At 51.5% G+C, this 25943-nt stretch overlaps 2 protein-coding genes across 2 annotated transcripts in view; both read right to left on the reverse strand.

Annotated features, from left to right (window-relative positions):
* Positions 1–1267: 1267 nt before the first annotated feature.
* Positions 1268–2384, reverse strand: Utf1 (undifferentiated embryonic cell transcription factor 1). The gene is made up of 2 exons (XM_057780020.1): positions 1823–2384; positions 1268–1710 (listed from the first exon to the last, which is right to left on the reverse strand). The coding sequence occupies exons 1-2, from the start codon at positions 2379–2381 to the stop codon at positions 1268–1270; spliced, it is 1002 nt and encodes a 333-aa protein (XP_057636003.1). The 5' UTR covers positions 2382–2384.
* A 3853-nt stretch (positions 2385–6237) lies between these two features.
* Kndc1 (kinase non-catalytic C-lobe domain containing 1) overlaps positions 6238–25943 on the reverse strand; it is a 46706-nt gene continuing 27000 nt past the window's right edge. Inside the window, exons 14-30 of the mRNA XM_057778049.1 lie at positions 25288–25874; positions 24883–25027; positions 24196–24281; positions 22559–22968; positions 20435–20528; positions 20253–20350; positions 19815–20035; positions 16548–16661; positions 15895–16042; positions 15609–15788; positions 14833–15039; positions 14174–14256; positions 13793–13943; positions 9954–10076; positions 9813–9872; positions 8879–9036; positions 6238–6887 (exon numbers count right to left, since the gene is read on the reverse strand). Coding sequence (XP_057634032.1) covers positions 6656–6887; positions 8879–9036; positions 9813–9872; positions 9954–10076; positions 13793–13943; positions 14174–14256; positions 14833–15039; positions 15609–15788; positions 15895–16042; positions 16548–16661; positions 19815–20035; positions 20253–20350; positions 20435–20528; positions 22559–22968; positions 24196–24281; positions 24883–25027; positions 25288–25874 — 3097 coding nt within the window. The 3' untranslated portion in view covers positions 6238–6655. The remainder of the gene's footprint in view (positions 6888–8878; positions 9037–9812; positions 9873–9953; positions 10077–13792; positions 13944–14173; positions 14257–14832; positions 15040–15608; positions 15789–15894; positions 16043–16547; positions 16662–19814; positions 20036–20252; positions 20351–20434; positions 20529–22558; positions 22969–24195; positions 24282–24882; positions 25028–25287; positions 25875–25943) is intronic.

Here is a 25943-nt window from a genome sequence, read left to right on the forward strand (position 1 = left end):
TTGTAGAAACACCTGGGCTGTACCTGAGGCCCCCACCTCCAGTGTCCACATCCTGTGGCTCTGCTGACCTCCCAGGTGTATGTCTGGGCTGGTAATTTGCAGGGTGAGCTCATCCTTAAAGATTCAGGGACTTTTTTGTTTTTTTTGAGACAGGGTTTCTGTGGCTTTGACCGGGTCCCACGTGTGTATGTGCTGGGGAGGTAATTTGAAGGGCCGGCTCATCCATAAGGTTTTCAGGAATTTTTTTGTTTTTCTGAGACAAGGTTTCTCCGTGTAGCCTTGGCTGTCAAAGAACTCACTAGGTAGGCCTAGGCCCGAGTGGTAGGATTAAAGGCATGCACCACCAACCGCCCAGCTGAGACTTTTTAATTTAATTCTCAATATAGAGCGGGGTCCTCCCCAAATTGGTCTCTCCCACGAGAAGGCCCAGTACCTGGCTGTAGATCCGAACCAACAGTCCGTGCCCAGTCTTTAGAAGGGACCTTGGGACCACCTGAACAAACTCCTCAGGACTTCCCTTCAGCCAGACTGCGGCAGTCCTGCGGCTCTCAGTGCGGCCGGATGGACCCACAATTTGTAAACCGGTGGCAGTCGGAGGAGGCATTGTCATGCTAGTGAAGTGCCTGCAGCTACATCCTTTTCTAACTGCGGCCGAGCCCTCCCCCACTCTGACTCTAGTCCCGGAGGACCTAGGCATTTCAATTAAAATTAGAAAATTCTAGTCGAGAAGCTAGGCTGTGGGACGCAGGCCAAGCGCCTCTTTTACGGACCAGCCTCTCTTACGGACCAGACACTCTACGAGAATCTTCCCCGGAGCTGTGCTCTTGACTATCGATCCCCGTTAACAAGGGCTGGAGTACAGCTTGTATTCAAACTGAGTTTGGTTCAGGAGAGGGTAGAATTCTAGGGACGTTCTACACGTCCAGCCTGCTCCCTCAGCTTCACTCGCTGCTGACCAGGGCTCCTAGTGAGCAGAGTCCCGCACCTTGAGAACACTGGTAACCCAAACGAGCACCGCACCCAACCCTTCACCGAAATGCCTGCACGATTCTGGGGAGTGGGGCTGCTTAGCCTTTCCCTTAACTTCCTAGTACCCTTTTATCCGTAGGGGTCCATTCTTACTTAGACGTGACAGTGAAACCCAGACTCATTCACACCATTAAGTACAAAACACAATCTTTATTTTAATAAGCTAGATTGGGGTGGGGATACTAATTGGGGTCAAGGTAGACTGGGTGTAGGCTCTGAAGGGGAGAACTGACAAGCTTTATTGGCGCAGGTCCCCAAGGATGCCCCGCTCGGAGGCTGCACTGCCCAGAATGAAGCCCACAGCCAGGGAAACTGTTTGGTCGAAAGAACCTCGCAGCTGCTCCACATGCTGGTTCAGGGTCGCCAATTGGTCGCGCAGAGGGCCCAGAACTGTCGAGATGTCGCCCAAGTGCGTCAAGGCCTGCAGCAGAGCGCTGTTTAGAGACTGCGGTGCAACTTGCGGGACCGCACGATCCTGGGGAAGGCCAGGAGACTCATTTGGTTCCTCCGTGTCATAGTTGAGGGTTGGTGGCGGGGAGGATCCGAGGGCCCGGCCGGGCTCAGCCGTAGGGGCAGGGGAGCTAGTAATGCGGCGGGAATCTGCAGACTTCGTAGTGGAGGAGCTGAACCTGAGAGCGGAAGCGGGGTCCGCGTCTTCCGCAGTCACCTGCTGCGTAGCCCCTACGAGAGAAACGCGTGTTCCCGCTAGTGGTCCGTGTGTAACCTTACCTGCCGGTTCCACCCCCCACCCCCGCTAGAACCAGCCCATTCCAGCCCGCACCGGTGCTCCTACCTGGCTCGACTGCTGTAGGTGCGGGCGCTAACACCGCGAGGGTCGAGCGGCCGCGGCGCTGGGGACGTCCAGGCCCCGCAGGGCGACGGCGGGTTCGCCGGTGCCCATCGTCGCCCAGCAGACCCATGAGCTGGCGGATCTGGTCGTCGTAGGGTCCGGACGGCTGGCCATGGGAGTCTCGGAGTTTGTCCTTGAGAAACTTGTAGCGGCGGCGGCACTGAGCCGGAGTGCGCTTAACTTGCTGCCGGGCCAGCGCGGCCGACACGCGGCGGTAGGTGGGCAGAGCCTGCCGGCGGTCGAGCAGTAGTGAGCGCCACATGGCCGGCTGCAGCAGCGTGCCCAGAAGTAGCTCCGTCTCTCGGGCACTCCAGGGAGTGCGCTGCGCCGAGCCCGGGGACACGGGAGCCTTGGGAGAACCAGGCTCCGCCATCGCGCCCGGAGTAGGGGCGAAGGCATCAGACGTAGTCACCCGGACGTCCCCGGTCGGCCGCAGCTCGGCGTCGGGGCTAGCTGGCGACGGCGGTGAGAACGAGGTTAGCCGCCGGGGACGAAGCAGCATGCCGGAGCCAGAAGGTGCGCGTATTCTGAGGCTGTAGCCTCACTGAAGGACGCTCCTCCAGAACCGCCCACACACGCGGTAAGGACCCCGCGCGCCGTCCTTTGCGTCTGGGACCGGTCGATACGACCCTCCCATTATCCAGCCGCCCCGCCCTCCGCGTCCCGCCCCTCTTGCCCACCTTGTTTCGTTTTGGAGGTGCTTTTTTAGCCCAGCCCTTTTCTAGCTCTTTCCTTCAGGGCCCTAGCCCCGACAACAAAGTTTTGCCCCATTACACTAAGCAGACCGTGTAAAACAAAACAAAACCAAAAACCAAACCAAAACAAAACCCACTTTAAAAAAAAAAGTTAAAAAAAAAAACATTTAATGAACCGGAGGAAGTAGCCCACACCTTTAATCCCAACACTGGGGAGGCAGAAGCGGGCTAATCTCTGTGAGTTTGAGACCAGCTGGTCTACAAAGTGAGTTCTGGGACAGCTAGGGCTACATAAAGAAACCTTGTCTCGACCCCCACCACCACCCCAAAAAATGAAGAATCCAAAAAATATCTAATCATGGTACAATATAATAAGACTGAATGATGAAGATAGCGTGTTTTTACATTTGTTATGTCCGTTACTGCTCACAAACAGTTCATGAATACCTCTAGAAACACAAAACTCCGGCACCCTTTCTGTCTTTGTGCACAGGAACTGTTATTCATTCATATCATTAGTGTGACAGTGTTACCCTTCCTACTTTCATCTGGCCATGGGCTTTGGAAGATAGACATATTTTGTATCTAATTTACTAATCTAGCAAACAGTGGGGTGTTCATTACTGTAAGAAGGCCACTAGGATGCTAGATTTATAGAGATCAATGACCCGCTGCTGGCATTGGAGTCCTAGTTCACATACACTACAAGGAATCTCTTTAGTATAGTAAAATATATCTACTAATATCACCTCCCCTCCCCAAAGTTAGGATCAAGAAAAGGAAGCTGTAGGGTAGTGGTGCACTCCTTTAATCCCAGCATTCCTCACATTTGGAGTGGGGAGGCAGGAGGCTGATGGATCCCTGAGTCTTCAGAGTGGGTTCCAGGACATCTGGGGCTACACAAAGAAACCTTGTATCAATAAAACCAAACCAAAACAAAACAAAAAGAAAAGGATGCTTAAAGTTAATGTAGACATTTTGACTAGCATAGTAAGACAAGAAAAAGAAATGTATAAAGATGGGAAATAATCCCTGGTGACCTGTGGGCTGGTTAGACAAGCCGTAGTTTTACAGAGAGCAGTAGAGTCAGGAGGAAGTACCAGTCTTGTGCCGTACCTCTGGGATTTTACTAGTCTCCTGCTGTGGGACGAACTGCATCACTAAACTGTTTTGTTATTTAGTGACTTGTGGTCAAGGGCTTGAACAAAGACCAAGGATCACCAGTTGGGCTTCTCCTCTCTGGGGCAGGCCAGGATGACCTCTAGCTGGCCATATCAATTCGAGTCAAGCCTAGCTGCCTGAGACAGCATTCTGAGCTATAGCTTGTTGTTTTTCGGGTGTTCATCACCTGGTTCAAACCCCACCGGGCTGGTACCTCCTGGCTCTAGGGTGAGGCAGCTGGTGGGGGCCCATCTTTGCCCATTCAACACACCAAGTGTCCATTTTGAGCTTACTCTCAGTATTGTGGTTTTAGGGTAGTTAAACTCCATCTTGTGTTGGAGGCTTCCCTCAAACACAGTACTCAGGACCAGACTCCAGGCTCAGCACAGGGCAGAGACCAGAGAGGTGAGAATCACTGAGCCTTGAAGGCCAATAACTATCACCTTTTCCTCTACATAACCACCAGGCAGATCGCTCTGTCATCATTATGGAAACACCCTTAAGAACCTGCTAGTTTTCATTAACAGCAACAACAACAAAAATTCAGTAAACACATTTAAGAACCCCTGGCCTGCCGGGCGGCGGTGGCGCACGCCTTTAATCCCAGCACTGGGGAGGCAGAGGCAGGTGGATCTCTGTGAGTTCGAGGCCAGCCTGGTCTACAAAGGGAGTTCCAGGACAGGCTCCAAAGCCACAGAGAAACCCTGTCTCGAAAAAACAAAAAAACAAACAAACAAAAAAAAGAACCCCTGGCCTTAAGCCTGTCTGTGCACTGTGTCCTGAATGAGTACACTGAGCTGCAAGCCACTCCCCACCCATTTTGTGTCTCTGAGACACCGTGGGAGCTCAGGAGAGGTCCCAATGGGTAGTCAGGCAAACCAGCCAGCTCTATCCTGTCCATAGGCTGGTCATTAGACACTGGTTGAGGTGGACAGGTTACAGCAGGCACACCCCTCCCCCACACTATGGGAAAATGAGCTGTGATCATCAGAAGTCTTGGTTTTGGGGAGGACAGCTGACTGAATCAGAGGTGAGTCTCCCACCCCTGGTCCCTGTGACAGAGATGGTGTGAATGTCACCAAGAATGTGGTGTGATCTGGAAGTATGGTTTTCAGTCCTGGGCTGAATATATTCCCTATCGAAGTCCTTTGAGACCCTAGGTGAGGTGCCCCTGCCAAGCCAGGGAGGACTTATTTTAGCCTCAAAGTGAGCGTTGTTTTTGAAATCTATGAAAACAGACCATACGGCAATAGCTTGGTAGAAATGACTTTATTTAGAAATCTGTACCTTGTGACATCAGGGCGCCATGCAAACAGGGCTGAAGCCAAAAGCCTGTTCACTTCCCCACGCAATAAGTCAGCACCGTTGGAATGCTGGTTTGCGCTGGACACCTCCTGCACTAGATACAAAGTCTGAAAATGTCGGCGTTGATCAACAGAACGTAATCCTTATAGAAAAGCTCCCAAACGGTTATGGTGCATGTGCATGGCCAGGACTCCCAGTCCCACTTACATCCAGTGTAAGGAGGGCCTGGTGTCTCCAGCAAATTCATGTGAGGAAACACACATCTCAGCATTAAAAATCCAGCATCTGGTCACAAGTCACAGCTTCCTAGAAATACCGCTAGCTGCTTCACTACAAAATCCCTACTTCTAAAATTCCGAACAGTCTTGGTCTTGTGGCAGACAGGGCTCAGTCGGTGCCAGTTGCTTAAGGTGTCTGGACAACCCGCTGCGTTCCATCGTATTCTCAGCCCTCCTGGCCAGGGGACCCCATCCCACGGAGCCAGAGCCCAACACTAGCGGCTGGGGATCCAGAGATCCAGGTGCCTGATGCCACGCGAGCAGCAAGCTTCGCTCACACCTTTGTCTGGCTAACAAAGCGCAGAGCGGAGGGAACACAGTGGACGGGTGTGCGCATGCACGGCTGCTGAAGGCTGATAGGCAGCCATTCTCAGGGCCCACGTGGCTCCCAGAGACCCCAAGAAGGCGAGCCTGCATTGGTGCTGCCGTCAGTGTACAGTGTTCTTTCTCCTTTGCCAGGGGGCAAGAGCCTCTGCCCAGCAGCCCTGTCAACTGCAGCTGTTGTAAGCTGGGGGCAGAAAACAACAGGCCGTGGGGAGGGTCAATTGCTGAGGCAGAAAGCCCAGCTGGAACAGAGGCTTCTCCCACTCTCTGGAGGCTGAGAGGACCAGGGGGGCTTGGCAGGATCAGCTGCAGATGGGTGGGGGTGGGAGTATAAACCTGGCCAAGACAGGTTGCTAGAAACCTTGGGCTCCAGTGGTAGGTTCCAGACCCTTTGGAGCTGCTAAGTGCAAAAGAGAGTTTTGGTCCTTCTTGCTGAGTGGAAATAAAAACACTGGCCAGCAAGCGGCTAAGTTTGGGCTCTTCTGGAGTCAGATGTGGGTGTGTGTTGGGGTTTGGAGAGATCAATGAAAAATAGTGGGAGCCACAGGTATAGGAGTCTGAAGCTCTGGGGGTAGTTTACTCCATTCCCTTTTCATTTGTAAATTTGACTTTTTTTTTGTTTGTTTGTTTTGTTTTGTTTTTCGAGACAGGGTTTCTCTGTGGTTTTGGAGCCTGTCCTGGAACTAGCTCTTGTAGACCAGGCTGGTCTCGAACTCACAGAGATCCGCCTGTGATTTTTTTTTTTTAAATTCCAGTCAAAACAGGCCCGCCCACCAAACTCTGTGTCCACCCTGCCTTGGGGGTAGGGCTAGGTTGGAGTTGTCTCAGCCCTCCACGTGAGTGACCTCAGGCTAGTCCCTTGCAGCTTCCAATTCTGTTCTGGGAAGTAAAAACAGTTTTCTCCAGGCCACTTAGAGGGTCTGAGCCTCTGCAACCAGACCTGGGAGTTCCTTCCACTTGACCCATTTTCTGGTACCACTCGGAGAGAGTCTACACCAAGATGGAGCCCTTGGCTACTGGAACGTGGCTTTCATTCTCCTCAGTTTGTCTTGGATCTTCCGGGAGTGCTTTTCGCCTGGGATCTGGTGGAAGTTGGCCCTGTTATCTGCCGCTAAGATGGAAACATCGGCCCCGCTAAAACGGGCAATTCTTTGTTTGAGGTGCGCCTGTAGCTTGGGATCAGGGCTGAATGTGTAGGGGTTCTCCTGGAATGCGTGCACCTGGCTTGCCACCTTGGCGATGTTTCTTTTGTGGGGGGGAAAGAAAAAGTTCGTTAGTTTGCATGTTAGCCAACTGATCTTAATGTCTTCTCAGGAATGGCGCAAACCACGCCTTTCCAAAGCACAGCACCGCAGGGGCAGTTTTCTGTACTTAGTCACAAGGACACACTTCATGACTGTGCACCCCCACTCCCCCACCCCCCCCACTCCTTTTGCCCTTCATAAATATTCCCTGAAAACCTCTGTGCCGGGCTGCTCCACTTGAGGTCTTCAACACGGAAAAACAAACCTCCCAAACCTATGCTTATTGTCCTAGCTCTGCTCGGGCCTTCTGGCTCCTGTGTACTGGGAACACATCACTAGTGGTTCCTGGAACTCAGAAGCCCTTCCTCCTGCCGGGGACAACAGACCTGCAGATATGCATGTCCACCTCAGTTCGAGAACAGTATGTTCATTGCTTTTGTTCTTTAAAGGACGGTCATGTCTGTGCATACATAAAGTTGTAAAGAGCAGATAAGAGCTCTTCACCCACCTCTGTGGCATTCGCTCGTCTTTAAACTTCTTTTTGCCCACATAGCTTTCTATTGCAATAGGCATGTACTGCTACTGAGTTTTCTTTTCTTTTCTTTTCTTTTCTTTCTTTTCTTTTCCTTCCTTCCTTCCTTCCTTCCTTCCTTCCTTCCTTCCTTCCTTCCTTCCTTTCAACTTGGTGGCTATCTAAAAAGGGGATCTTGGGGCTGATTAGATGCTCAGTTTGTAAAGTGCTTGCTGTACAGCATGAGAACCCAAGTTGATCCCTAGCACTCATGTAAATAAAAATGCCAGAGGCAATGGCTTGTGGTCTTGGTATTAGGAACATGGAGCCATTTAGAAGCCCCAGTCTTGCTGGCCACACAGCCTAGTCTCCAGCAAGCCTCAGGTCCCAATGAGAAACTCTGTCTTGGAAAACAAGGTGAATGGCTCCTAAGAAATCACATCTAAGGTTGACCTTGGGCCTCCATATGTGTATGCACATGTGCGTGCACACATACATAGACACATACATACACGTGTGCACACACACACACAAAAGGCAGATCTTGCATTAGGCAGGTTGTAGTCACTGTTTACCAGATTCCCTGGGCTTCATCTACCTAGGAAGGCCTTTCTCTGATCACTGTGGACAATGAGAAGAGATGGGAGGTGAGAAGATTGTCTGGGGCCATGTGGACAGCTCTAGGCAGAGGACATGCACTTGACTGTGCTCACTGGTGGGATGAATTGGACTGGGTGCAGCCCCTTACCTCTGCTGACTTCATCTGCGTACCCCTTTGGTCACAGGGAAGCCCCTCACCTCACCTTGCTCTACCTGTGGGCTCTGCTGGGCAAGGTGTGTAGTAGGAGTATATATAATTTTACTACGTTAAAATGAATGCCTTTCTTTTTTGTTTAAACAGAAAAAAGGGGAAATGATGGAGGAAGGTCATATGTCTATTGGTTAATAAAGAAACTGCCTTGGGGCCGGGCGGTGGTGGCGCACGCCTTTAATCCTAGCACTTGGGAGGCAGAGGCAGGTGGCTCTCTGTGAGTTCGAGACCAGCCTGGTCTACAAGAGCTAGTTCCAGGACAGGCTCCAAAACCACAGAGAAACCCTGTCTCGAAAAACCAAAAAAAAGAAAAAGAAAAAAAAAAAAAAGAAACTGCCTTGGCCCTTTTGATAGGACAGCAGCTTAGATAGGCGGAGTAGACAGAACAGAATGCTGGGAGAAAGAAGCCGAGGCAGGGAGTCGCCATGATTCTCCGACCCCAGACGGATGTAGGCTAGAATCCTTCCTGGTAAGACACCATCTCGTGGGGCTACACAGATCATTAAAAATGGGTTAATCGAGATGTGATAGTTAGCCAATAAGAGGCTGGAACTAATGGGCCAGGCAGTGTTCAAAAGAATACAGTTTCCATGTAATTATTTCGGGTAAAGCTAGCCGAGTGGTGGGAAGCAGCCCACTGCTCCGCACAACAAGGGTGAAGGTCCCTTACCTCAGCTTACTCCACCTGTGGGCTCCATTCGTCATGGTGAAGCCCCCTGTCTCTAGCTGCTGGATGTGCATGGCTAGCAGGTGGGCAGAGGGCAGGGTAGGCTGGGCCCGGAAGCGCCGCCCTTCCATCAGACACAGGCTGTCGCTCTTCAGGAATACCTGGAGGAACAGCCAGGGAAGTGAGCATGGGAAATGGATAGTCATCACCTAGGAGGGCCTGCTCACCTGTCCCTGTTCATACCTGTCCTCCTTGGGCGTGAGAGCCCCCTCATATCTTCCTGGACATACAGTCCAAAATGAACCTGCGGTTTCTGAACTGTAGGTCAACAGCCCAGATAACATAAGCTTGCTGCCACGGAAACACCGACAGGCACAGAAAGCTTTTGCTACTCAAACAGCCAATTCCTTACTTCTGATTCCAGAAAAGAATCCCTTCCCGCAGGAGCTGCTGGAGGCCCTGGGCTTTGAATTCTGGGACGGCACAGGCTAGAACTATTCTGGGTATTTGCCTCAGGCTAATGTCTGTCAGGCTCCTGCTGCCTCAGTAGGAAATGCACAATCATTTAATCTGTCCTGCCTGTCAACTCACGAGGCCACCTCTGCCACTGGGGCAGGCCTCCTACTTGCCCTGGTCCAGGCTCTGTTTGTAGACCTGCATCCCTTGCACCCATAGCCCGGGCTGGGATGTCAGACCAGTCATTCAGCAGGCCTGAGGCAGGGTCTCACTAGGTGGCTATAGCTGGCCTAGTATTTGCTATGTAGACCAGGGTAGCCTTGAACTCACTGAGATCTGTTTGCTTCTGCTTCCTGAGTGCTGGGATTGTAGGAGTGTGCCACCACACCCAGCCTATGTGTTTCAGATTCCCTGTTGTGAGTTCCCTAAGATATACGCAGCAAGTCATTCAGGGGAAGCTCTGCAAAGAACTCGTACAAACCTCCACAGCTTTCAGCTCTTCCATGACCTCAGCAATCTTCGCAGGCAGGATTTTCCAGGCCTGAGAGGGAAGCACAGGTGAGATCTTGTGGCCTCATGTATTTGCCCATACCCTTAGCCCCCTGAGTCTCACGTGACGCACAGGGGACTGCCTTACAGCCAGGTGCTCCAAACCTCCCAGGATCTGCATGGCTGTTGCAAAGTTCCTCTGTTCATAGCAAGACTTTGCAATCAGCAGGAATTTGGACAGCAAGTTCACTTGCAGCTGAAACGAGAAAACGATGCTCGGCGTCTTTAAAGATGTACAGCTCAGTGGAATTCTGCACAGGCATGCACAAGGCAGTAAGTTTGTGCCCAGAACCAGCATGACAAGACTAAACAAAAGAGATGAGCAACAGGAACAACCGAGACCCACTGAAATAGCCCGTTTTCAAGCAACAGAACCCCATGACTTTGAATTATTTTTGTTCAAAAACAAAGTGGTGTGTAGATCTAGAGCCCTGAGTATTGCCTGCAAGTGGTTTGGTGTATTACGTGTAATATCTTTGAGAAAGCCCCCATGAGCTCCCATGACATCATCTGAATGGGTCAGACTATTTCTCCCCAATGCCTTTGGTTGACCCCACTGTACTGTCCAGTCAAGCTCCATGTTTCAACAATCTTCTGTAAGTTTATAAGTGCTAAGACTCAGTCTTTGGAGTATCTTGGCACCCTAGTAAGTAAATGCAGAACTTCAATACAACATGTATTTTAAAATGTGATAAGCTCACTGGTCAAAAGGACACGGTGTCTTATTTCATGTCTCCCAGTGAGAGTTCCTGATCCATAGCTGAATATGGCTCCTTCTACATGATGTGAGTGACAGCAGTGGCCAAGCTGTCACTGTGGTGCTTTGTATTTAGATGCTTGGAGGGCAGGATGTAGGTCCTCACGTCCCACCCTGCAGACCCAGAAGGACTGCTTATTCACTCTGGCTTTTACCATTGGGTTCGGTGACTTCAGGCTCGGAGGGGCCCTGGGTGCCTGGGGATGGGGCATGCCCAGGGACACTGAGGTCTGTGACGTGACTTCCATCATCTTTTTTCTGGTCCTGTGCATCACAGTCACATGGACTTTGTTGAGGACCTGATTTTTTTTTTTTTTTAGCAATTTATTTCTTCTTATTTTATATACATTGGTGTTTTGCCTGCATGTATGTCTGTGTGAGGGTGTCAGATGTTGGAGCTACAGACAGTCATTAGTTGTCATGTGGGTGCTGGGGATTGAACCCAGGTCCTCTGGAAGAGCAGTCAGTGCTCTCAACCGCTGAGCCATCTTTCCAGCCTCTAGACAGGGTCTTTGTATGTAGCCCTGATTGTACTGGAACTTGCTATATAGATCAGGCAAGCCTTGAGCTCATAGAGATCCACTTGCCTCTCTCTCCCAAGTGCTAGGATTAAAGGCATATGCTACCCTACCCAGCCCCTGACACATTTTAATGTCACACATGATACTCATGGCATCACAGATTACAGCAGACTAAGAAGCCCACACCCTTTGCTCCCATGTTCTGGCAGAAGTGTGAATGCTGAATTTGTGTAGCTAGTGTGGGTTTTATGCTGCGGGAGCCCTGATCACTGGGGTTCAGTTATCTTTGGGGGAGTTGTGGTCCTGGTGGTGATGGGAGTCCACCGTGGTCCGAGGTCCCCATCCTTATTGCTGCAGAGAGAATAAGCTGCATCACACAGACAGCCTCTGCATCCTGGTGCTCAGTCAGATCTTCTGTTTGCTTGTGTGGGAAGGAACTCACTTGATCCTACCTTGCACTAACTAGGCGAAGAAATTAGAGCCTTGTGTAACAAAGTGTTTACTGGGTGAAGGTGCAGACCCTAAGGATTGGGAGGACCCTGTCTTGAGAAGCTGAGGACAATGGATCTTCCTGGGTGGGAACCTGGAGGGAAGTCCTGACCTGAGGCAGGTGATAGTCCCTTTGCTGGCTAGATTTATGTCAACTTGACACAAACTGTAGTCATCTGAGAGGAGGAACTTCGACTGAGAAAATGCCTCCATAAGATCAGGCTGTAGGCCAGCCTATACATCATTTCCTTAATTAGTGATTGATGGGGGAGAGTCCAGCCCATTATGGGTGCTGCTACCCCTGAGCTGGTGGTCCAGGGTTCTATAAGAAAGCAAGCTGATCAAGACATGGGGAGCAAGCCAGTAAGCAGCACCCTTCCATGGCCTCTGTATCAGCTCCTGCCTCCAGGTTCCTGGCCTGTTGGAGTGCCTGTCTTGACTTCCTTCCATAACGAATAGTGATATGGAAGTATAAGCCAAATAAAGCTTTTCCTCCCCACCTTGCCTTTTGGTCATGGTGTTCCATCACAGCAATAGAAACCCAAACAAAGACAGCCTCTTTTAGACTGCCAGGACATGCCTGGGAGCACTCTGAATCATCCACAGTCTAGCTCAAGGCCCATAGGACTTAAGGGAGAACCCGGGTTTGGGCCCACAAAAGCTGGATCTTGAACAGATACTGAGCAAGTATTAGAATTCCACAAGCTTGGTGAGAGCCTGCAGTGTAGGGGTCTGTCAACGAGGAATAGCGGCCAGCAGTTAGCCAGGAAGATCACTGCCTCAGCGCAAGCAGGGCAGCTCAGGATGACAAGTCTTTCATGAACAGACTCAGATAAAGATGGGACAAGATACAGTGGTGATAGGGGTGTGTTGTGACTGGATGGGGGTGGGGTGAGGGAGTGTGTTTGAGGGAAACTGAGTGGAGGAATGGATACATGTGAGGAGACTTATGGGTGTGAAAAATTTTGCACGTGGGGAACTGTGTGTGAGAAGACCTTTGTGTTTGGGAGTCTGTGGGTATGGAGGAGTATTATGAAGAGCGGTTGAGTGTAAGGGACCGTGGGGGACTATGACGGACTGGGTGTGAGGAAATGAGCGTGAGGAACTGTGCATGTGGACAGCCGTGCATGAGGGAGTGTGAGGATTCTCTGTATGAGAGGCTATATTGTGTGTACGAAGCCGTTTGAGGATCACCCGCGTGAGAGACTATGTATTCAATGGCTAATCCTTGTTCACTTGACTGGACTGGGGCTCTAGTCTAATGAATGGTTTATTCTACTGATGGTTTCCACATCCGAATGGACTCTGACAGAGCTGTGGAAGGATGGCATAGCTGAAGAAATGGGTCCGAAAGGGCGTGTCTTGCTCTGACCCCTTCCTGTCTCAGCTCCATGTCTTGTCCACCATGATGTGAGCGACTCCGTCATGCCACCCCTACCGCGATAGACTGAAAACTCTGGAGCTCTATGTAAAACAAACCGCTCCTCCTCATTTACGTCAGACATTCCCTTGCGGTTACAAGAAAGAAAGCTGACAGCTTTGTAAAGGGCAGTGTGTAAGCTATTGTGAGTGTGCAAGGAACTGCGTCCATGAGGACTGTGTGTGCTGCAGGTGACTGGCTGCAAAGGGCTAGATAGGTGAACTGTGTGGGTGTGAGGGGCTGTGAGAGAGAGAGACTGTAAGGGATTGTGTCGATGCGTCGGTTTCTTTCTTTCTCCCTCCCTGCCCCGCCATGTGTGACCGTGTCTTGTGAGGGACTGTGTACGAAGGATTGTGTGTACAAAGAACAGATGAGTGATTGTGTGTATGTAAGAGACTGTGCACAGTCTCCTGCACAGTGTCCTGCTGGAGATTTCACACAGCCTGCTTTCCGGGTGAGCCACAGGTCTGGATCATCCCCAGCAGAGGAGATCCAGAGGCTGGGCCGTGACTACCGTGCACTCAGGAGCTCGTGCGTGGGATGTCTCTGCTGACATTAGTAAACACCTCACTCTTGTCCTTTGCCTTGAGTTGACTGTGGCGCTGAGACACAAAGTGTGGATTCCCTGCACCCGGAGAAGGGACTGGCTGTGGTCTCGCAGGAGCACGGCCATGCAGAACCCACCCCACAGGTCATTCTGACCCTAGAGCCATGGAGGTGTCTACCTTGGAGGTATGACTGGTCACAATTTCAGCAGCCACCCAGGTGCTGACGTCATCGGCGTTTCTTAAAAGCTGTAGCAGATACTTGTCCTGGACGTAGTTGGGGAGGAACAGACTGCAGGCTTTGGCGGACAGAGACTCAGAAGAGCTGGCTCTGGAGGAAAAACATGGTGCTTGTCACCTGGGGGTGTGAGAATGTGTCCTGCCAAGCCCTGGGGGTGTGGGGCCTCTGTGCAGAGTGGGAGGGGGGCAAGGTATCCTTCTCTCAGGTTGAGAACCAAGTGTCTCCCTTCAGCCAGGACCTTAGAAGAATCCCCCTCCCCAAGACCCTCTCACCTTCCAAACCAAGGACTCCCAGGCCCACCCTGAGGAGTGAATACTCACTTGGGAATGGCTGCATTTTTGTCCATGACACCCAAGGCCCGTGAATTTAGGAAGTGGACAGGGTGGCACTTTTGAAACAATTCCTGTTGGGGACACGGAATCAGATGGTCAGCCCACTGCTCCCAAGGACCTGATGGTCAAGGCAGTGTCCCAAAGAGGGCTTCAGTACTTTGAAGCCATTTGTGCAACCAGAGATCAACCTGCCAAGCATGTCATGGCTCGGCTGGAAGAGTTTCCTGTGTGCAGGTCTGATGATAGTGACAAGGATCACTCGGCACTGTCACCTGCCTCATGACATTGGGTTACAGGATGGTGAAGAGTCTATGCCTAGGTTCTGGGATGAGGGCAAGAACAGAGGTAGTAGTTGATCGGTGCCCAGGCTGGGCAAGGACCTAAGGAACTGTATTGGCAGGGGGATGCCCAGTGCCCTGTGTAGCTAGAGAGGAAAGTCCTGCTGGGCACGGTGTTCTTTCTTTAAAGACAGAACTTGTGCGCCCAGCAACCAGATCCCTCTACTGACCATCCAGCTGTTCCCCTACAAAGTGTGTGCTGTGTCTTCATCAACACGAGAGCATCCCTGGGCCCATCCCATGACACCAGCAGCTGACCCGAATGTGGAGGTCTGTGTCCCCTTCGTGGTGGTGCTAGTTCCCGCACACCTGCTGCAGTAGTGTCAGCTGGGTGAAGAGCTGGTTGGTGCTGTACTCCGTCAAGAAATAAGGCCCCTTCTCACTGGCTTTGGCATAAGGGCCATAGAAGTCTTCAAAGAAGCAGGGCTTGGGCAGGGCTGATGCAATGGTGTACTGGCGTTCCTTATGGTGAGGCAGCACCAACCCGTTGGCCCGGGGCAGCCTCCAGGAGAAGCTCTGCAAGTAAGACAGATGCCCCCTCCAGGTTGAGTGGGCCAGGCTAGGCCAGGATGGGGCAGAGTGAGGGTAGGCTGGCCCAACCTAGAACTCTTCAGACTGGCTCAAGTAGAGCCAGAGAGTAAATCCCTTCCATGTAGGCACGTTGGTAGGATTCCCGTCGTGGTCACTTGAACAGACCACCCATGCACATTGCTTAGGTTTGGAGCTATCTCCATGTACTGGTGGGAAGAGCATTCATTGACCCCCGTGGATCCTTCCACTCAGTCTGCTGCCCTGGGAATCAGGAAGGTGAGTTCAGGGAGTCACAGTAGGACCCTGGCTAGGATAGAATGAACCCTGCTAATCCATGGCTTTCCTTCCACAGGACAGGAAGTGCAGGTCCAGCAGGAAAATGCCTGGGTCATGCATAAGCAGCACTCATGTGTATGTGTACATGTCTATATGTGTGCTTGCATATGGGCATGCGTGCATGCATGCCTTGTTTCTGCATGTGTATTTTTGCACACATCATGCCTTCTAGGATGCACTCCTGCCTAGAGAAACCATCCCCAGGAGAGATTCCCCACCTTCCGGGAGATGCCATCCTCTGAGAACCTCTTGCAGAGGGCATTAAAAGGTCTGGTGTCCTCCTCTGCCTCCTTAGGATCCTCTAGGTCTGCACCTCGCGAGGTACTGTCAGCCCGCCGCTCAGTGCCCACCTCCAAGAGGCCCAGCAGGTGCTTGGCAGTACCATCTAGGGGCAGGATCTAGGCAGAGGCACAGGGTGTCACTGTTGTTCCTGGGACGTGGCAGTGAGTGCTTTTCTCTGCCAGAGCCCAGGAGGCTGACTGAGCTGGCCAGTGCAGTAATCACCTTGGAAGAAATGAAGTCCTCAAGCTGTCCTAGAAGCCCCGCGTTCCTTATGAAGTCCACGGCGTAGCAGTCTTCCACCCAGGCCTGCAGGACGCAGAGGCTCCGCCTGTAGATCTTGGTGAAGGTCGAGGTAGGATCCTGGTGGGCCCTGGAGGCAGATGGTAAGTAAGGGTCAGCATAGGCCCCAGCTGGGCACGTGCAGGGTGAGGAGTTTGGGGAGAGCCCAAGTGATGACAGGCCAGATAAGGGTTGAGGACAGATCACTCCCTTCATGTTCACCACCCACCTGGTCACCGATCTGGTGGCCCTTCCCCAATCTGCTGGCCTAGGTGCCCTGTGGAAGGAAGCTATGGTCCGCAGGCCTCTTTCCACTTGGACTATCCTTGCTAGGCTGGTGAGCTTGGTTCCCTCTTGTCTTCTTGGTTGAGCCTCGGCTATCCCCTGCTTTCTTTTGGAAGCAGTCAGGTCCCTGCCAGTGTTCTTTCCCACCCTAGCACATAGACTCCAGCTGCCAACTCCAGCTGGGTTCCATTACCCATGATCCCTCAGTTTCTCCATCTTGCCCTGACCTTTCCCAGGGACACTTCATCCCTGTTAGGGTCCTTCACAGGCTAATAGGTCCTACCCCTGTTAGCCAGGAGCCCATGTGGTACCTGGATAGGGTGCTGCTGATTCGGTCGAGGAGGAAGTGCAGGAAGTCGTGCGGTGTGCAGAAGTACCGGAAAGTGTAGAGAAACTGCTGGACGTAGCCCTCAAGGAAAGCGTCACTGAGGGTAGAATGTGACATTGGTTCTTGAGCCTACGCCAGCCGGGACCCTCCCTCCAACCTTGCCCTGCAGTGAGTGAGTGTCCTGGAGTGAGTGGGTGTGCCTGTGTGTTCTAAGTGTATATGTGAATAGGTGTGCAGCCTCTCAGGGTGTGTGTGTGTGTGTATGAAAGAGAGAGAGAGAGATCTGTGTGGATGAGAGCAATGGAAACATATATGTATTGTGTGATGTGTGTGAAAGCTATGTGTGGTGTGAACAAACTGAGTTTTATGTAATCTTGTGTGAGCATATATGAACTGTGTGTTTGCGAGCATATGTAGGGAGAAGTGGTAAGGTTTTTTTTTTTTGTTTTGTTTTTTGTTTTTTGTTTTTCGAGATAGGGTTTCTCTGTGGTTTTGGAGCCTGTCCTGGAACTAGCTCTTGTAGACCAGGCTAGTCTCGAACTCACAGAGATCCGCCTGCCTCTGCCTCCCGAGTGCTGGGATTAAAGGCATGCGCCACCACCGCCCGGCTCGGTAAGTTTTTTTTTTTTTTTTAAAGATTTATTTATTTATTATGTATACAACCTTCTGCCTGCATGTGTGCCTGCACAGTAGAAGAGAGCACCAGACTTCATCATAGATGACTGTGAGCCACCATGTGGTTGCTGGCAATTGAACTCAGGACTTCTGGAAGAGCAGCCAGGGCTCATAACCTCTGGGCCATCTCTCCAGCCCCTGAGGTGGTTAGTTCTGTGTGAGAACAGCACACGGTAGTTTGTTGAAAGACTCCTTGGGGGAGCAATAGAGAGTCAGTGACCCAGTTTCAAACCCATGCCTTTCGTGAGGCTTGGTAAGGCCCTCCTCACTGCCAGACCATCACCGTGGCTCTCAGTGCCTGCAGTTCGGGGTCCTGTGTACCGAGGGCTAGAACCACAGGCAGGTGTGCGTGCTCAGTGGGGTGTACAGGAGGAGCTGCTGCGTGAGGTAAGTGACCCTGTGTGCTCCCAGGGACAACCCTCCTTAGTACAGTATGTTCTGGGGTTTGTTGGATCTCATTGAGCATATCTACCCAGAGAAGTGGTTTCCAGAAAGTCTCATGCAAGGGACGTTAATAGGAGCTCTAAATGTGACCCTTCAACAATCTGGGCAATGTAATGGCCGGCAACTGTAAAGGTGAGGGGTCCTAGCAAGAGGCCTTTTGTGCAGGAGTTCCAGGGTGGAAGACACCACATCCAAGGTCAAGGATGCTTAGTCACTGGTCTATCTCTCTGAGTTTCGTAAACATGAGGACTCTGATAGCCACATTTCAAACCACAGACTAAGCAGTCCCCTACCCAGCCTGTCCTGTAGAGACAGTGCCCATGGAGTCCTCAGAGCTGAGAAAACCCCTTGTGAACGTTTACTTCAACTTCAACAGGGAGGCTCTGCCTTCCTCTGCTCTCTGCTCAAACATACACCACAGACCCAAACTACACAGTACTGCCACCCACCACATACTTCCACTAGTGTTCACATCCACTAGACAAAACCTCCACCCACTCTAAAGGGAGGCTCTTTAAACAGGACGTTCTAAAGGGAGACTCACTGTGAGCAAGTCAACAACTCCAGAAGTCTCAGGAAGTCCCTGAAGTTTACCAATACACCACAGCCTCCCCTTCTCTAAGTTATATGAGTAGTCAGGACTGCTGAGGAGACCCAGACCGGCTGAGCTGTCTGGGAGAGGCTGAGACTACCTGTGTGGAAGAGACAGTCTCTGACCAACTGTGTTGTCTGACAAGAGGAGACCGTGACCCAATGATTTACCCACAAGTTGTGCAGTAAGCTCAAGGGTTCTAGCTTTCGTGAGTAGTCACTCATGCTGGGGTGAGCTTTCAGTGAGATCGCTGGCTTGAGGCATCCATGCTCTTGAAAATCCCTCACCCATATTCCTATATGTAACTTCAATAAACTTATTGGTTCACCAAGAAAGACTTTGATGATATCGTTACTCTTGTCTGTCATTTGTTCCCCATCTGGGGTGAGTAAATATTTATTCACGTCACCCCAGGAGTAATGTCACGCACCACCAGCATACAAACCTACACATGTATCAGATATACCACATTACACAGTACCCCCAGTACACACCAGACCTCATTTTGACATGTGCATCATGCACACATACTCACACATTACACACACCATGTAAGTATATATGTATACTTAAACACATGACATGCATACAATATGCACTAAACTCACACCACTCATACACACAAAATTATGTACACTATATAATATTCCACAGCACACTACATGCCTGTACATCACATATGCAGTACATGTCATACTACATTATACCTCAAAACACCATACATATGCATGTCTACTAAACATGCACACATCAAGTGTATCCAAGAAGGCCTGGGCTTCTCTAAAGGGAAGTTTGTTTCCTAATTGTTTTCCTAATGCTACCTGCCAATCAGATTTGAAGTTGATAGCCTCTTGCTCAAAGAAGACTCTAAAAGTGTGTCAGGACTATGGAGGTGACAGTGGCCTTTCTGGCTCCAGACCTACACACAGGACCAGCCATCAAGGCGAGGAGAATTTCATTCAGGGAGCTTGAATTATCTAGAAACAAAGCAAGACTGGAGCTCTATGGGGCAGAGGAAGGCAGGGTGAATGGAAGGAGGGAGGGAGAAAGGAAGAAAGGGATGAGAGTCCAGTCCCAAGTCCCATGAATAGCCTTGCGACCCTGGGCACTGGTGAATAGATTTGAGGACTCTTCCTGACTTGGGGACAGGCACTGCAACATTTAGCTCTCAGGCTGCCACCAAAGCCGTGTGCACACTCAGAGAGACAGAAGATAACTACCACAGCTAGAGCTCTGTGCCCGCTATGGCATATTTTGATTAGTGATTTGGATCCAGACGATACCTTGGAGGCCCTTGCAGATAATCATGTTTGAGTTTTTTTTTTTTTTTTTCACATGTTAACCTACAGCCTGCCCTAGGCTCTCCCACAGTGCTGCTCCCACACCTCGTGACCCAGTATCAGGGCCAGAGGAGGTCTTGAGTCAAAGTCTAAATAATTACACAACCCAAACCAGACAGGGTTTTCCTTGTTTTTCTCCCCTTTGTTCTCAACATCTGTGCCCCAGGGTCAGAAGGTCCTTCTGGGGTACCTGACACACCTGGAGTAGAGGTAGGCCATGAGTCCCAGGGGCGTGCCGGCCTGCAAGATGCGGGCCTTCTTCTGCCGGCCGCTGCACGGGTGCTTGTTGACGTTGTAGAAGATGAGGGAAGAGGACTCGTCCAGGGGGCTGAAATCTAACGTGTCACAGGGGGCCGCTGCGATGTTCACAATCACCGGCAGAGCACAGGGCTCCAGCCCCCAGCGCTCTGCATACATGACCTGTGGGGAAAGGAAGTGAATTATGGCTGACCACTAGATATGTGTCTATAGGTCACTTTGCTACCGACTTAGGGGTGTCAGGGCTTCTCAGTACTTTGAACCCAGGGCCTGTGTGTATGGCTAACATGTCTTGATACATAGAACGATGGAAGGAAACCCATCTGAGGGCCCATACTCATTCTCGGGGCGGGGTTGGGCAGGGCAGACGTCTGCTTGCCTGGAGGTACTTTTTCACCAGGCCCAGGAACTGCACCTTCGACTTCATTTCTTCTAGCTGTCCTCGAAGTTTGGACAACATGGTCCTTACCTCAGAACCTGAGGGCAGAGCAGAGTCAGCAGGTGGTTTCCAGGCGCCCCAACATACCTCATTTGTAGCAGGTAGTTGGCGTACAGTGTTACCTTTGTTCCGTTTTTCCTTCTGTAAGAGTTTCTGGTAAAACTTGAGGGTCTTCCTGTAGTTTCTTTTCTCTATCATGAGCTGCTGCTCCAGCTCCTAAGAGGAAGCACAGCGCGTGAAGCCAGAGCAACTGAACGTTCAGATACCACTTGTCTTCTACACAAGATGCAGACACAGAAGGCACACTAGCCTGGTGAGTTGCCTGAGCGGCCACAGGAAGAACAAGTGTGTCTTAGGGCTGCAGCCAGTTGGTTGGCATAAGAAAGACAAACGAAATAATTGAGAGAACACCATAAAAGCGGGCTCTGGGGGGCTGGAGAGACAAGGCTCAGCCATTAAAGGCCAGGCTCACAACGAAAACTAAGAGTGGGCTCCAGGGGTTCACCTTGAAGCCACTGCTTGACGGATGATCTCTCAAGGATGCCAGACCCCACCGGTACCCATGGGTTGACTGCCTAAAGGGGAGGCACAGTGAAGATCCCCATCATCCCCTAGGGATGATTCCTGAGACATGATCCAGTCTTAGGATGTGTCTGTCTCTTGAGGTATCCTTCCCCTCACCCACCAGGCTGGTTCCACCTGGCTGCTTCTGGAGAGTTCTCTAGACTCCGACTCAGAAGGGCCAGGGTCAAGTCTCTTTGTGGCTTCCCTGCTCTTAAGGACCATCGGCAGAGTCGGGGTCTACTAAGACAGAGGCTTGTTCAGTAAGCAAAGGCAGGCCCCGTCGGTGTAGCCCCAAACCCCTCTACTGTCCCCAGCCTCCCGGGCTCATCCTGGCTCAGGGTAGACTACCTTCCTTCTTGGTCATAGGGAGCCTCCTCTCCAGGCCCTTCACTTTGTCAGGCTCTTGTGGAAACAGATGACCTTATGGGCAGTGGGCTTGGGTATGTGGTTGTCATATCTCTGTATCTCATGGAAATGAGTTTTGGCTCTGATGTTTGCTCCCTGTTTGGACACACAGGCTATATATGGCCAGATCTGATCTGAATTTATTATAAAATTTTAAAAAGCGGCCGGGCGGTGGTGGCGCACGCCTTTAATCCCAGCACTCGGGAGGCAGAGGCAGGCGGATCTCTGTGAGTTCGAGACCAGCCTGGTCTACAAGAGCTAGTTCCAGGACAGGCTCCAAAACCACAGAGAAACCCTGTCTCGAAAAAACCAAAAAAAAAAAAAACCAAAAAAAAAAAATTTTAAAAAGCTTTGGTTCCTTGTGTGTGTGTGTGTGGGGGGGGCTTGAGGAATAATTTAAGCAGGAAGGCAACTGGGTTTAGTTGGGAAAAGGCTGATGAATATTGATCAGATATACATATAAGACAACAATCAGAAGAAAGCAGAGTAACAAGAAATTGTAGACAAAAAGAAGATAAAGATGAACTGAACCGCAGTACTCCCCTGGATGCCAAAAGCAAGGCCTAGAACCAGGCCAGGATGCTGGGGTGGCAGGGGCCGCCTGTGTGAAGTGTGGAGATGCCTGTAGTTCACAGATGCCATAAACATAGACGTGCTCAAGTTACTGACACTCCCTCCTCCCAGCAACGGGTCTGCATGTCCATGCTAGAGCTATCAAAGTTCTTTTGTATACCATACTGGCCAGACTCCTTTCTTCCTATTGGCTAGGTCTTTCCTGGTGCTGTCTGTCAGGGAAACCCTTGTTAATCCACACTGACCCCAAGGCCAGCTTAAACTTGTTGCAGGCATGCTGCTTCTGGTGTTTTCTCTCACCTAGGGTCAAGACCCCATACGGAAGAGATTCCTGCCCCTGCAGCCCATCTTCAGAAGGCTTAACCCAACACTTAATCATGCTCACAAAGACCAAGTGACCCCTCCCTGAGTAGTGTCATCTGGAAGCCACAGACTCAGCTAATAGGAAAGAAGTCATTCTCTGCTCCCAGCTGTGGGAACATGTGCCTACAGTATAGAACCTCTTAACGGAGGCTACGGGGAGCCAGGCCGCCGAGTGGTAGAGCACAGAGAACACACGCAGCCTGGATAGGGTCTTCTTAGAGTCTTGTCATTGGGCCTAGGGGGCCTGGAAGCCTTGTCTGAGCAGAAGCCTCCTTGCCTGTGGTGCTCCTGAGGCCACAGATGCCCTCCCCGTCAGCACTGGGTAGATTCCCCAGACTCACTGGACTCTGGGCTTCCAGTTCTGTGTGCCCATTGGCTTTCTGCCTCTCCAGGTCCTTCACGTAGTTGTAGACATCAGCTCCAAAGCAGTCAGCTTCATAGAAGGCACTGGACCAACCAGGGCTGCAGTTCTGGAAATCGGCTGCACCTGGGGACACAGCTGGACCACGGTCCTCCGCTTTGGCCAGCCGGGTCACCGTGCCTGAGGCATTGCTGGTTGGCTCCTGGCTCTGGCCTGGCTGCCCATCCACTTCGGCCTCTGGTTGTTGCTCTCGTGTGACTTTTATTGACCTCTGGGACCGAAATCCAACCTCAAAGTTTCCCTGAGAGAGCGTGTCGGAATCTATATCTGATAGTGCTGTGGGCGAGCAGGGCCCCCCACTGCCCCAGGCTGCGGCTGGCTTCTCCTTGCCTTGAAAGAAAGATAACAGTCAGTGGGTCACACTCTCACCACCATCCTCAGCTGTGGAGGAAACCCAGACACCCTCATGAAGGACCTTAGCCACAGCTACTGTGCTAGGTGGAACTGAACGGGGGTTGGGGGACACAGCAGTGCTTGTGAAGGGGCAGACTTAGCCAGGCCCAGCTCCCTCAGGTACTCACCCTGCTGTCTTGAACCTCTCTGGGACCTGGACTTTCTCCTCTCCCAGAACTGATCCCAAACGGATATGTTCCCTCAGTTCCTATGTGCACTTTTAGAGTATTTAAAAATCAAGCCTAGCTCACCTATACACACGTTTCATATACAAACCTGTCAGGGTACTCGGAACTCTGGCCACTCCAGAAGCTTCTCTCTGTGCTAGCAGCCTTCTGGCTCCTTGGCCATGCGGGAGCAGGTAAATTTTGTGCCCAAGACATGATCACCCTGCTCCTTGACTTACTTAAATAGGGATGAAGTCACCACCATGGTCTTTTTTTTTTTTTTTTTGAGACAGGGTTTCTCTGTAGCTTTGGAGCCTGTCCTGGAACTCCCTTTGTAGACCAGGCTGGCCTCGAACTCACAGAAATCCGCCTGCCTCTGCCTCCCAAGTGCTGGGATTAAAGGCGTGTGCCACCACCGCCCGGCACCACCATGGTCTTATCCTAGCCAGTAGACACACCCAGGTGATCACAGCCCTGCACTGGTTCCTAGGGACCTCCAGATGGTTGGTGGGCCTCTCTCCCTCAAACTGCTTATTGAGGTTTGAGGTTTTTTTTTTTTTTTTTTTTTGAGACAGGGTCTCTTTATGTAGTCCTAACAGTCCTGGAGCTTGCTCTGTGGAGCAAGCAGGCCTTGAAGTCACAGAGATCATCCTGTCTCTGCCTCCCGAGTGCTGGGATTAAAGGCGTGCACCCCTAGGTCCAGCTCTTTGAGTTTTTGTTGACCTGGTTCTGGCTAGCAATCTAGAAGGCCAGCTCTACTTACAGTAGAGCTGAAAGTGGCTTCTACTTTCAGAGGAGCTGTGAAGAGCCAGTGTCAATGCTGGCTGAGGAAAGCATGGGAAACTGTCCCGTGACATTCCATGCCCTGAGATCCGGGCTGCTTGGATGTCTCCCAGCACAGGGCTGTCCTTGACAACAGAAGTCTTCCTGCAGCTGTCCAGAGGACCCCACTGAGTATAGTTCTTGCCTGTCCTCGTGATGCAGGCTTGTCTCTTACCGAGTCCATGTAGTGAGGGCCTTTTGCTTGACAGTGAGCATCTGCTCGGCGAGTGTTCTGGCTGGGATCCAGGCTCCTCAGAAGTGCTGGGAATAAGAGCATCAGTCAGGCCCCCATTTGGATGAGGCCTGTGCAGAGTGGCACCACCATGGAAAGTCACCTGGGCATACTCTGGTAGGATGGGACCCTGTCATCTCCCTGGGCACTGGCTCCATAGTTCCCCACTTGGAAGAGGGTGGGTATAGTCCAGAGAGCCTTCTTAGCTGTGGAAATACTATAGGGTTGGGTGTATGGGGAAAGCATGTTTGCCTGTGACTATTCATTTGCTTGTTTGTTTATATTTGTTAAACAGGGTCTCACTATGGCTGACCTGGAACTCAATATGTTGGCCCCTAACTATGACAATGCTCCGGCTTTTGTCTTCCAAGTACTAGAATTAAAAATGTATACCACCATGCCTGGCTGCCTAGTGCAATTTCATTGTTAAAAAGTAGAACTTCTGGTCACCAGTGTCTCCTTCCCTTCCTGCCACTGTCCCCAACCGTGAACACCAGCAACAATCACGTGCAGCACCACAGAGTTGCCCTGGGGCAGCCAGAGTGGATGAGGGTGGCTGTAGGCACTGAGCCCACAGGGTTTGGTGGCTCTGTCTGCCCAGAACAGGGATGGCTGGGCCCAGGTACTTACCTCTCAGAGGGTGAGGCTGGCCCGTTGACCACCCTGAAGAGGTTATGCAGCAACTGCTCATCCCAGTACAGGTCACAGAACTTCTCAGATATGGCACCACAGAAAGTGGCAAAGGTGAGGTCTTTCAAGGCATAAATATACTCCCCTGTTTTGCAAAGGATGGCTCAGGTTATATAGGGAGGCTTTCTGGTTCCCTTGCACTGGGTCACTGGGAGGAGGTCTTAGGGCCCCAAGGATCTCTTCCTACATGATATAAACTGGAAGCTGCCCTTGTTTGTCCTGACTGACCCCAGCAGGACAGATGTGTGGACCCCTGAGTCCCCTCTATACTGATGCTCTCTGGACCGCCTCCCTCCACCTCTCCCTTGTCTTGAGCTTCCAGAGAGTCCCCTGTGACTTCCATACCCATGATCAGTGCCTCTAGCCCGTTGTCCAGGTAACCATCGAAGGCGAATTCCTCCTGGATGAGGCGCATGGCTTCCTGCAGTGAAGGGCAGGCTGTCATCTTAGGGGGTGATGAGGTATCCACACTGGATGGACAGAGTTTGCGGTCTGCTGGCCGAGGTTTCTCAGGATGACCATCTGGGCCCCTAGGGCTGCCAGGACTCACTGCAGTCTTGCCCCTGGGTGGCTTAGATGGGTGTCGAGGGCCTTGGTTGGCTGAGGTGGACCCTGAGGGCAGAGTGGTTCCTAGTGAACCCTGACCATCTGGCCTGTGCTCAGGGGGCAGGGAAGAGGCAGGAGAGCTGGGTGTTCCTGATGTTCCTTTTTGCTGGGTGGCCAGAGAGGGGCCATGTGGGCAGGAGCACTTCTTGGCTGAGCTGTGGGGCACTGAGTCACCAGCAGGGTCGGGTGGCAGCTGGTCAGACATCTTCAAGTCAGTGTCTTCCGCCAGCTCCCGGGAGGCCTGCTTTCCTGGTCCCTCCCTTTCCAGCTGACCGCTTCCATCTTTGGGCTTCTCATTTGGCTCTGAAGACAAGGCAAACTGGTCTCTGTGGAGAGAGAAGAGACCTCAAGAGGGGCCACTTATGCCTGGAACCACTGCTAGCAGGGGATAGGGA

This window comes from Chionomys nivalis, chromosome 8 (assembly GCF_950005125.1).
Source record: "Chionomys nivalis chromosome 8, mChiNiv1.1, whole genome shotgun sequence".
NCBI classification, from domain to species: Eukaryota; Metazoa; Chordata; class Mammalia; order Rodentia; family Cricetidae; genus Chionomys; species Chionomys nivalis.